The sequence below is a fragment of the Rhinichthys klamathensis genome, unplaced genomic scaffold, assembly GCF_029890125.1.
Source record: "Rhinichthys klamathensis goyatoka isolate OS25496 unplaced genomic scaffold, OSU_Roscu_1.1 h1tg000216l_1, whole genome shotgun sequence".
In the NCBI taxonomy this organism is placed as follows: domain Eukaryota; kingdom Metazoa; phylum Chordata; class Actinopteri; order Cypriniformes; family Leuciscidae; genus Rhinichthys; species Rhinichthys klamathensis.
The window spans coordinates 1,356,654-1,369,560 of NW_026606741.1; the positions used below are offsets into that span (position 1 = coordinate 1,356,654).

Below are 12,907 nucleotides of genomic sequence, written 5' to 3' on the forward strand. Positions count from 1 at the left end.
AATTCGCTACCTAAAAAACCAAACTCCTTTCACAAAAACCCACGATGTGAAAATGCGTTGACTTCACTTTTATACTGTGTGTGATAGTGTGATCTTTCCCGACCGACCTGTCAATCAAACCCTGACTCGGCGGAGCACTCCACCTGATGAAACACTCAGAAGCTTCATTTAGCCGTAGTCACGTGACGTGGGTGTTTTGAATCACGCTTCGGATCAGTGTTTCGAATCATCTGCGCTTCGGGATCTCGCAAAGCTTCGGAACAACTGTTTCGCGTCAGCCATCCCTAGTGTTTGCTGCTCAATGCGACACTCGCATGTGCCGTACGGTAGATGTTTACTACAGTTTTGAACATGTTTGCGGCAGCAACATGGCAGTGGACAGCGTGAGTATCTTTTGTAAACAAATGCGAAAATTCATTGTTGTCCGTTTAATATTTTGTGTTTAGGTATAATTATAATAATATGTAATTATTATTACAAGCACATGACTACATTTTTATTGCAGTACAGTGCCGAGAATATCGTGTAATTTGTCTGAGCAAAGTTTATTTTCGATACATACATGAAGGATTTACCTTATTAATCACTTTGGTCAACAATTTATGTTCTGCTTTTCTATACATGCTATTTTTCGTTAGGAATAATACACTATGTTATTTTTAATTATTACATGGCTTGGTAGAATTCCAATGTAGAATGCGGTCTGTTATTTATGATATCAGACACACTGTTGCTGAAAAACAGAGCGTTGCCTTGGACGCAATTCAGAGACGGAACGGACTATTTTCTTTAGTGGAAGCAATGCAATCGTTTTAAATCGATAAACTCCTTTTTAAATCAATATTTTGTGTTTGTTAAATATTTTGTTAAATTATTGATTTATTTGGTAGGTAGCCATGTAATAAGCGGGATAATGTATAGCGAGGCGGTTGTTATAGCGAACACAAACCCTTCAGGCTGATTCAAGACCCATCCGCTTCGCGTCGGGCTCATACTCTGTCGGGGTGGCATTCGCTATAACAACCGCCTCGCTATACATTATCCCTTACATATTTCTTCGACTGTAGATTCAATAAAGATGCTGTCAGAACTGCATTATTTCAGTTTTTAGTTTTATTCATTTTCTTTATATTGTTCCCAGAGCATAAGATCATTTTATTCATCAGTTAAATTTGTTGTAGACAAACAGACAAAGACAAAAAGATCGGTTGTTATTTAAACATTCATTTCTATATTGTGCTGATTTTTTTATTTTATTTTTTTTTTACATTACTTGGTTACAGTTTCTTCAAATTTTGGTTGATATTGAAAATTTAAAATTCACATTTATCCTCCAGAACTCATTCTAACAACTTAATATGTTTTAATGTTTCAGGCTCGATGGAAGTGAAAGAGCAATGACAAGAACTGAAGTTAAAGGTGATGATGCTGTAGTTTGTTTCAGCCTGTTGACACCAATAAAACAATTTAATGTGCCAATTTACTGAAGATCTCAGAGATCACCATAATGAATGAGCTGAAAACAGGGAACTTTTGGAGACAAAGAGGTTTTTCTGCTCAGTTAAACATGATGGCCCTGTACTTTTTAAATGCAGATTGGATAAAAACACAGTGATCACAGTTCACACCTGCAGTGAAGCCCCTCCCACAACAATTCACCAATAAATACTGGGAATATTCCCATCATCCTACAAGAGAAGGACAAACTCCAGGAGTAGCAGCTGAAATCTGTGTGACTGTTCAAGATGGAGTTTATTAAAGAGGAGATTGAAGACATGAGTGATCCAGAACCATCCAGAATAAAACATGAAGATACTGAGGAACAAACAGGTTGGTGTCCATTCTTGATTCTTCATTGTTGATGCTTTGATAGAGATGTGAACTAATAAACAGTAGCTATATATGGATGATAAATGATGTACATCCAAATGATCATAACCTTGTATATAGCAGTTGTCAAAAATATTTGTACTATATTAACAATGAATGACAGAACAAAAAGTGAAAGATCTGATCTCTGTTGCTCTCTGCTAGTAAATAAGGGTTCACTTGAACTGATTCTTACTGTATTTCTGTGTATTTTAGACCAGGTGAGAGTGAAAGAGCAAAGACAAGAACTGAATGAAGTGGAGGAGGAACATCATAACTTTACAATTCAAAGAACAAAAGCCCAAAAGACACACACCTGCACTCAGTGTGGAAAGAGTTTCACACAGAAAGGAAACCTTAACAAACACATGAGAATTCACACTGGAGAGAAACCGTACACATGCACTCAGTGTGGAAAGAGTTTCTCACTGAAAGGAGCCCTTAACAAACACATGATGATTCACACTGGAGAGAAACCGTATACATGCACTCAGTGTGGAAAGAGTTTTACTCAAGCGTCAGCTCTCAGTGTTCATCTGCTCATTCACTCTGGAGAAAAACCATTTAACTGTGATCAGTGTGGTAAAGATTTTATTTCATCATCAAATCTAAAATCACACCTGAAAGTTCATTCAGATGAGAAGCCTTATGTGTGTTCTCTCTGTGGAAAGAGTTTTTCATGGCTGGCCAGTTTTAAACTGCACCAGAAAACACATAATGAAGTGAGAGATTATATGTGCTTTGACTGTGGGAAGAGCTTTACTACATCTGTGAATCTGAAACTGCATCAAAGAATTCATACTGGAGAAAAACCTTACAAGTGCTCATATTGTGACAAGAGTTTCACTCAGGCTGGATCCCTGAAATCACACGGGCGACTTCACACTGGAGAGAAGCCGTACGACTGTACTCAGTGTGAGAAGAGTTTCACCCACTCAAGTAGTCTATTGACTCATATTAGAAAGCATTGTTCTGTGTCACAGTGAGCAAATGATTTGTTAGATTCACATAAAGTCAGTGGTGGCAAGTAATGAAGTAAAAATAATTTGTTACTTTACTTAAGTATTTTTTTCGGGGACCTGTACTTTACTTGAGTATGTTTTATTTGCATCTACTTTCACTTTTACTCCACTACAATTTTAAAGACAAAGTTTACTTTTTACTCCGATACATTTCCCCATGCCCGCTCCAAGTATTTATTACACTGGCTTTCCAAACCAATGAAAAACTTGTTTTTCTTTTGAAAAAAAAAAAATGCGCAAGCTCTTTGCCAGCATAAGCTCACATAGTAGTCAGTTCGCCATTGACCGCAGAAACCGGTGAAGGTGCAGCTCTCGCTGCCAGCAATGATCCCAAGATTTCCGACAGGGATCACCCATGGCCATATATCAATGATATGTTCGAATTCACTGAAGTCAAAGGAGATTAATATCGGCTGAAATGTCTTCTTTGCCTGCCACGGGTGAATTCAATTTCACCATTCAAAACTTCACCCTCAAATCTGAGAAAACATATTGAGGTGAGTTGACATTAAAGCAACACTAAAGAAGATTTTTTACCTTAAAATAATGTTTCCAAAATCGTTTCAGCGGTTCATCAAGTCGTAACAGGCTGAAAGGCACTTCTGCCTTCGCTTTGTGGTCCTATATCTGCTAGAACCACACTATATAAGTTTGCCAAATCGGGTCGCGTTTCTGTAGTTCGAATTAGACATAAGAAAACTACAAATTTGACTTGCTTTACGGCAAGCGTTACAATTGGACATCATTCACTCTAAAGCCGTGCGACAGTAGGCTACTGTGGTAGGCTAAATTATTTACGACAGCGGTAACGGACAATGCCGCTTCTAACCTGTAGGGCGACCACAGAGTAAAAGTTCTTTAGTGTTGCTTTAATGTTACTATTGTTAGCCAAGTGATTTCATATTGAAACGTGCCGTGTAAACAGCTAGCTAACAAATTCTTAATTGCAGTATCTAATCTTATCATTTGTTCAAATAAAACATTGCATATCACTCCCAAAACAATTGATCTGCTTAATTATTGATATTTACAGTTAATTTAAATATTTACTTTTTTACTTTCGGTACTTAAGTACGTTTTAAATCGGATACTTGTGTACTTTTACTTAAGTGATGTTTGAATGGAGGACTTTCTACTTTTACTGTTTATTTTTTATTTAGGTATATATACTTTTACTCGAGTATAACTTTTGAGTACCTTTACCACCCCTGCATAAAGTAAATTTGTAGTTAGTTACCTAATAAACTAGTGTTGTGAAATGCCACAAGATTTGTGTTTTATAAGTTGGAGAAGAAGAATATTATTGATGTAGCACCCTGCTAAATTTATATATTGTTTCTTTTGTGTTCTGCTAACAGAAATATAGTAGCTGTATCCTGAAATATGGGCCAGTTCAATTGTCCCTGGTAACACCTTTTCTTTTTTGTCTTTGTATTAATATGTGTTAATAAATTGTGAGGTGTTGAAATATCCTCTGTTGTGAGTAGCCCTTGAACCTCCCTGGTCATTTTCTTTTGTATTGGGTGGCCAGGTGTCAGTTTTGTTTATTATCCAATCAGAGAGCAGTTTGGGAACCTATAGGGTTTTTGAGGGGGCGGGACTAAAAGAGAAAACACAAAAGAGAGAGACGAAAAAGAAGACATAGAGATAGTTAAGAGCTAGTTGTAAGTTCTGTATTATTGATTACGTTAATTGTCCTCAAAAGTTAAGAGCCAAAGTTTACAGTGGCTCCACTATAAGTTTATCAAGCGACGAGAATACTTTTTGTGCGGAAAAAAAAACTAAAATAACGACTTTATTCGACTATTCCATTGCTTCCTTGTGGGCCTGAGACGAGAGTTCAAGAGATTTCCAGGACGCATGCGCGAGAACTGGCCTTCTTCTTCTACTACACAGCGCGCGTCTTACAAGCAGAGGAAGGCGCGTGCTGTACATAGTAGTAGAAGAAGAGTGTCACTTCTCGCGCATGCGTCCTGGAAATCTCTTGAACTCTCGTCTCAGGCCCACAAGGAAGCAATGGAATAGTCGAATAAAGTCGTTATTTTAGTTTTTTTTTCCGCACAAAAAGTATTCTCGTCGCTTGATAAACTTATAGTGGAGCCACTGTAGGCACATGAAACATTTAAACATTTTCTTTAATGACTTTCTGGGCCGTCAAGTGTCAGTCCCTTAGAACCCTATGTAGCAGTGATCCAGCTCTCAGATTTAATCAAAAATATCTTTATTTGTGTTCCGAAGATGAACGAAGGTCTTACGGGGTTGGTACAGCATGGGGGTGAGTAATTAATGACTTAATTTTCATTTTTGGGTGAACTAACCCTTTAAGGTTTCGGTTTTCGGAGTCATTCAGCGCCTCCTGGAGGAAGAATCGGAGTGTTTGCTGCTCAATGCGACACTCGCATGCGCCGTACGGTAGATGTTTACTACAGTTCTGAACACGTTTGCGGCAGCAACATGGCAGTGAACAGCGTGAGGATCTTTTGTAAACAAATGCGAATATGTCCGTTTAATATTTAGTGTTTAGGTATAATTATAATAATGAGTAATTATTACAAGCACATGACTACATTTTTATTGCACTACAGTGCCGAGAATATCGTGTAATTTGTCTGAGCAAAGTTTATTTTCAATACATGAAGGATTTACCTTATTAATCACTTTGGTCATCAATTTATGTTCTGCTTTTCTAATTAAGTAGATTATAAAATAACATATATTTAAATATATTTAACCCTAATTTTAACATGTTTCCTGTTATTCCATGCTATTTTTCGTTAGGAATAATACACTGTTATTTTTAAATATTTATTCGACTGTAGATTAAATAAAGAACTGCTTTATTTTAGTTTTATTCATTTTCATTATATTGTTCTTAGAGCATAAGAGCATTTTATTCATCAGTCAGTTAAATTTGTTGTAGACAAACATGAAGATCGGTTGTTATTTATACATTAATTTATATATTATGCTGACATTTTTGTTGTTGTTTTTTACATTACTTGGTTACAGTTTCTTCAAATTGTGGTTGATATCTGAGGAATCTCAGAATGAGTTATAATGAAGAAAGATCATAATTTTTGTGGGATTGTTTTTTTAAATCAGTAATTTATGTTTCTTCTCTTGTTTCAGAGTGATCACAGCCCTTTCAAAATAATTCAGCAATAAATGCTGGGAATATTCTCATCATCAAGGCTAGAAGTGCATCTGAACACGCAGGAGACACTCCAGGTGTATCTGTGTGCCGTACTAGAGTAAAGATGGAGTGAGTGATCCTGAACCATCCAGAATAAAACGTGAAGATACTGAGGAACAAATAGGTTGGTGTCCATTCTTGATTCTTCATTGTTAACAACTGAGAAACATTAACAAAGCTTCAGTTTGTTTTAATTCTTCACTGTTGACTGCTATTAAAGACATGTACCCCTATCCACCTTATTTTTCAATGCGGAAGTAAGCTATTTTCTGTGAATTGACTAGAAGAATAACAAAGTGCAATAAACGGTAAAACTATTTGCGCAACAAACCACTGTTTAAAATTATGACAATACATAATATAAGAAACACCAGTTTACAATATCAAGCAGCATAACAAGTAGGGCTGGGTATTGTTAGGAATTCCACAATTCGATTCGATTTCGATACGATATTGATTTATTAGCTTCGATATCGATTCAATACTAAGTAAATACACAAGTAATTAAGTACCTGAGTATATTTTTGAATAATGTGTGCAGTATTACCAATGTTTAAGAACAAATTGACCCCAGCATGTTTTCTGTCATGGTTTATTTAGCAGAACAAACTGTACAATATTGTACATGTGTTGAATACAAACCACAACTGTAAACAAACAGGTGCTTTATTAACACCTATAAAGTGCATGTAACTGTAACGCGATGCGGTGAAGGCAGATAGGAGGCTGGATCCAAACGCAGTTTACACGCTTTATTTAAACAAACACACTTAAACAGAGACTCGGAACTTGGAACAGGAACGACCAACACTCACGTTAATCCTGAAACATATACTCCTCACAAAGACAGGGCAGAAACACAGGGCTTAAATAATCAAGAACAAACGAGCTAACAGGATAACAAGGGGGCGTGGGAAAATCAGAACACCTGGGAAAACTAATGACAAGACAGGGAACCACTAAACATGACAGGACACAAGACCCACATTATGACATAACCCCCCCCTTAAGGGCGGCTCCTGAAGCCCAATAAAACAAACAAAAGTCCAGGAGGGCGGTCTTGGGGGAGGGATGGGGGGCCAGGCCCATGCAGGGGAACGGGACCTGGACCTAGGCAAGGCGGGCCTGGGCCGCAGAGCGTGGGCGGACCAGACTGAGCCGGTGACCAGGGCGGAGCAGGACGAGGCGAAGGCCAGGGCGGAGCAGGACGAGGCGAAGGCCAGGGCGGAGCAGGACGAGGCGAAGGCCAGGGCGGAGCAGGACGTGATGGCGGCCATGGAGGTGAAGCCCCTGCAGACGACCATGGCGGCGCAGCCCTCATGGTCTCCTCACCGGACCCTTGGCCCCCCCCCAAAAAATACTTGGGGAAATCCACGGGTTCAGGAACGCCCACCCGGAGCTTGAAGGGCGCAGGCAGGGCGAGGCGCAGAGGCGGGGCCGGCAGGGCGAGGCGCAGAGGCGGGGCCGGCAGGGCGAGGCGCAGAGGCGGGGCCGGCAGGGCGAGGAGTCCGGGAACGCCCACCGGAGCCCGGCGAGCCAAACGAGTCCTCCCTCTCTTCCTTCTGCGACGGCGCTTCACTGGGCTGGATTCACTTGACTTGGAACTGGATTCACTTGACTTGGTACTGGACTCACTTGACTTGGAACATGACTCACTTGACTTGGAACATGACTCACTTGACTTGGAACATGACTCACTTGACTTGGAACATGACTTGGCACTTGACTCACTTGACTCGGCGGCACTTGACTCACTTGACTCGGCGGCACTTGACTCACTTGACTCGGCGGCACTTGACTCACTTGACTCGGCGGCACTTGACTCACTTGACTCGGCGGCACTTGACTCACTTGACTCGGCGGCACTTGACTCACTTGACTCGGCGGCACTTGACTCACTTGACTCGGCGGCACTTGACTCACTTGACTCGGCGGCACTTGACTCACTTGACTCGGCGGCACTTGACTCACTTGACTCGGCGGCACTTGACTCGGCGGCGCTTGACTCACTTGACTCGTTCGCGCCGGCTGGCACGCGTTCAAACTCCGGTTCGGCTGGCGAAACCTCCGCCGCGGTCTCTGGATTAGCAAAATCAACAGGACCAGTGCGGAATACGGGCTCGAGGGGTCCGACACGAAGAGTGGGTTTGGCGGAGCAGATGTGCAGCGCGGGTTCGGCTGAGCAGACGTGAAGCGCGGGCTTGAGGAGCGCGGGTTCGGCTGAGCTGAAGTAAAGCGCGGTCTCTCGCCGCTTCTTCTCCTCCACGCCCACAGTAAATGATGAACCGCTCCTGAAGAGGGCCAGGTTGACATACCCCTCTAGGGTCCAGCTGGTACAGTCATCTGGCATCAACTCGGCAATGTCCTCGTCCAACCCGCTCCAAAACAGTTCCATGAGCTCAAGGTCGTCTAAAGCCCCCAGACGACAGCACGACATAAAGTCCCTCACGTACCTCTCGATGGACTGGCCTTCCTGAAATATCGAGGCAAGGAAACTTATGAGGGCCTGGTTGCTGACAACTGCTGGATCCATATTGTGGTGAGTTGTTCTGTAACGCGATGCGGTGAAGGCAGATAGGAGGCTGGATCCAAACGCAGTTTACACGCTTTATTTAAACAAACACACTTAAACAGAGACTCGGAACTTGGAACAGGAACGACCAACACTCACGTTAATCCTGAAACATATACTCCTCACAAAGACAGGGCAGAAACACAGGGCTTAAATAATCAAGAACAAACGAGCTAACAGGATAACAAGGGGGCGTGGGAAAATCAGAACACCTGGGAAAACTAATGACAAGACAGGGAACCACTAAACATGACAGGACACAAGACCCACATTATGACAGTAACTGTAAAGGCCTGTTCACACCGGGACGAATTTCGCGCGCGTTATTCGCCGACGTTTAACGCCTCGTGACTAAACAAAGGGCGCCAATGTGAGTGTTCACACCGACGCGTAAAACGCCACGCGTAAAAGCGTCATTTTAAAAAAAACGCCTCGGGTTCGTTTTTTTAGTTTGACGCGCCGCGTCAAAAACTTTCCGACCAATGAGACTGGCGCTTTTGCTCACGTGTCTGGTGCTTCTGAAGTTACAGTAAAACACAACTTGGGGGCGCTCAAACACAAAACGGTTACAAACGTAACGGCGAAGAAGATATACGCCACCGTCTATACTGCCGGAAGAAGAAGAAGATGCAAAGCAAAAGTTAGTCCGCATCCGCCGTTAAGCAGCCAAAGAAGAAGAAGAAGAAGATGCAAGGCAAGATGAATGTTGAGCTGCTGGTCTCGTTGGTTTCGGAGCATAAAGAGCTATATGATAAACGCGACAGCGACTACAAAAATATCGACAAAAGAGACCTGCTATGGAGTGGTATTGCAGATCAAATGAGCCTTGATGGTGAGTTTAATTTCACTTAATTGTCTTTCATGTACATATGCTTGTAACTTTTTCCCACAAATGTTTGACGATCGCCATTTGTGTGCTGTAGTGGAGGAGGTAAAACAGAAATGGAAAAGCCTGCGCGATACATATACAAGAAAAAAGCGCGAAGATGATTGCCGAAGTGGACAGGCTGCCAAAAACAAGAAGCCGTGGAAATTTATGAAGGTCATGGAGTTCCTCGCAACATCAACTGAATTTCGAAGGTATTATCATTAGTACATTACAATACATAGCTGTGTGAGCTATAGAGGGTTTTCACCAACGTCACGTTCCGGATGCGCGGCCATTATGGAGGCACTCGGATGTAAACAACAGCATGGATTGCACTGTTTATGTACTACTGAACACATTGTTACACTAAAAAAAACAAGACAATTTTTCAGCAGAAATAGTCTGCTAAATTTGCGAGTCCGTTGAGTTCAGTGGCATTGTTTATGTTCAGTGCCTCCAAAATGTCCGACTTCCGGATTGATGACGCGTCTTGAAAACCCTCTATACTATAATGCATTGACAATGACATTAAACATTAACATGATATCATTGCATGTTCCCTGTTCACCATGCGATCACAACTCTAGTTCAATATATTAGTTTGTGTTCTGTGTATAGCTAACCTCTGCTGAAATTGTGTTGCCAGACATATGGTACATTAAAATTAGCATGAATCGAAACTAAATTAGTAATTAAACATTGAGCTCTTGAGTATTTTGTCATGATGGCTATGAAGTGTGGCATGGGCCACAGTGTGAGTTATTGTTTCTGATGTAAACTGAATTTGTCTTTACAGTGTTCACAGCAATATTCCTCATGAAAATATGGATGAAGAGGTTGGCCAAGTGGTGGTCAGAAAAGAAGTGAGCGACAGTGAAGAAGCACCAGCAAGCACGTCTCCAGGATCATCATCCTCCGGCCCAACTGTGACAAGGTGTACTGAAAAAAAAAGAAAACGGCCAGAGACACCAGACTTCCTTGGCCGGTACCTCTTATCCAAAGAAGCCAGGGAAAGTGAGAAAGAGGAACGCAGAAGAGAGAAAGAGGAGCGCAGAGAGCAAAGAAGAGAGCAACAAAATGATGATAATTACTTGTTTGCTCTTGGCTTGATACCAGCACTAAGGAGATTGTCTCCAGTCGTACAGTCTTCGGTCAAATTAAAAATACATCAGCTGTTGCATGATGCTGAGTTTGGCCAGGCCTCTTCTGCTTTTTTCACTCAGCAGTCACCGGTGTCCTATCGTCAGGTCACCCCGCAGACCCCAACAAACTATGGCTGCTCTACAACTTGGCTACCCTAAAAGAAGTTTATTATATGCATTTTTGCATTTGCACTATTGTTATTGACTTCATTGCACTGCTGTTTTTTAATATAGAAATGTCATTGTATTTTATTAACATTCAAGAATTAGATGAATGTGTATGTGCACTACTGCAGTCATTGTGACTTATTTGCTCTACTGTTTTTTTTATATAGATATATATGCCTTTGTATTTTACTTACATTCAAGAAATGGTTGAATGTGTATGTGCACTATTGTTCACTTGCACTAGTCATTGTGACTTATTTGCACTAACTTTTCTGACTACCTTTTTTACTTTGATTATTGCAACTTGTAGTTCATTGAAAAAAATAAATGTTTATTTTTTTCAAAAGACATTGTGTGTACGTGACTTACTTGAAATTAATGTAACATATTTTGGGATTTAACATTTGTACATCTTGACCTTTTGTTAAAAATAGCTATGTGCCTAATTACAGAGTCACTGCATTTATAGGCACGTTATCAATCTACAGGAACATAACCATGTTGGGAAAGAAGATTTTAAAGAAAATGCTTATAAAAATGTTTATTACAGATACACATTTTCAAAATCACAACTTAAGTTTAGCTGTAAATAAGTGACCAAATACTTTACATTTTGCAAAAAGATTTTATAGTGTATTCAAGTTCACAGAAATTGACACACACAATAGCGGTTTTCACAGTGGGAAATGTAATCAACATGGCTCAAAATGTACAGTTTGATTTTATCTGTTCCCCAGACCATGGTTCACATGGTCATACTGCCAAGCAACCTCTCCTGCGGGCGAGTTGAAGTACTCCTTGTACAGTTCTCTGACATTCTGTGCCTCCACAGATGCCCGCTGCCCCCTACAATGTTCAAAGCCTTGTAGTGTTTGCTCACAGTCTTGGTCATCCTCTGCGGCATGATTCTGACCGTTTCCTTTCGGGCGCAAATAATTGCACAAAACACAAGCAGCTTTGACAACTTGGTCAACAACACTTGGTTGAACCTGCAAAGTTCTTCGGAAAACCCGGAAGCGTTGACTGAGTATGCCAAACACATTTTCAGAGATGCGCCGTGCCCGAGACAAACGATAATTGAAAATTCTCTTGTCTGTGTGGAGGCGGCGTCCAGGGTATGGCCGGAGGAGATATGGTTTCAGGGGAAAAGCTTCATCCGCCACAATGACATGGTTAACTTTTCCCAGCTCAGGAGCACCTGGAAGTTCATTTGTTGGGGGGACATTCAGTGTTCCATCTCTGAGTGCCTTTCCCAACACAGAATTAGCAAAGATGCCTCCATCACTGTTGCTGCCATAGCTCCCCACATCAACCACCAGGAAGCGGTAATCTGCATCAACTAAGGCCAGCAATACAACGGAGAACGTACCTTTATAATTAAAGTACAGAGAACCAGAGTTTGCAGGGGCCTGGATGTATACGTGTTTCCCATCCATGGCTCCCAAGCAGTTAGGGAAATTCCATCGTTCATGGAACCTCCTGGCTGTATTCCTCCACATCTCTTCAGTAGGCACTGGCAAATGTTCATCTCTGAGGCAATGCCACAATGCATCACAGGTTTCACTCACTATCGAAGCCACAGTTGACACACCAAGTCGAAAGCTGGACGCAATAGTGCGGTACGAGTCCCCAGTGCTCAGAAAACTGAAATAGGAATAGACAAATACTAGTTTTTAACAACGTTTCACTTAAGTTTTTACATTCATTGAAGTGAATAACAATGTAAACGAACTCACCGTAAACACACGGCCAAACGCTGTTCTGGATCGATCGGTTTACGGTAGTGTGTCTGTTCTTTTGTCAGCGAGGGAGCCAGTTGTTGAAGTAAATTTTCGAACTCACTGACGGACATTCTAAAATACCCCCGAAAACGCTCATGATACATTTTCAGCTCTTGTACCAGTCGATAAAACTCCCCATGTTCTTCTCTTCTCGTAGCTATGGGATGTATCCAATATCGGCGTCTTTTCCGGCGGCTTTCCTCATTCATCAGAATAATAAGTTCCTCATCACTGGAGCTTGAGCTGGAGCTACTGGTGCTTGAAATTTCCATGTTTTCTTTGTCTGATTTAG

General features: G+C 41.3%; 1 protein-coding gene across 1 annotated transcript in view; it reads left to right on the forward strand.

Annotated features, from left to right (window-relative positions):
- The first annotated feature begins 1,577 nt into the window (after positions 1-1,577).
- Positions 1,578-12,907, forward strand: part of LOC130097314 (gastrula zinc finger protein XlCGF52.1-like) — a 49,615-nt gene continuing 38,285 nt past the window's right edge. The window contains exon 1 of the mRNA XM_056264112.1: positions 1,578-1,830. Coding sequence (XP_056120087.1) covers positions 1,746-1,830 — 85 coding nt within the window. The 5' untranslated portion in view covers positions 1,578-1,745. The remainder of the gene's footprint in view (positions 1,831-12,907) is intronic.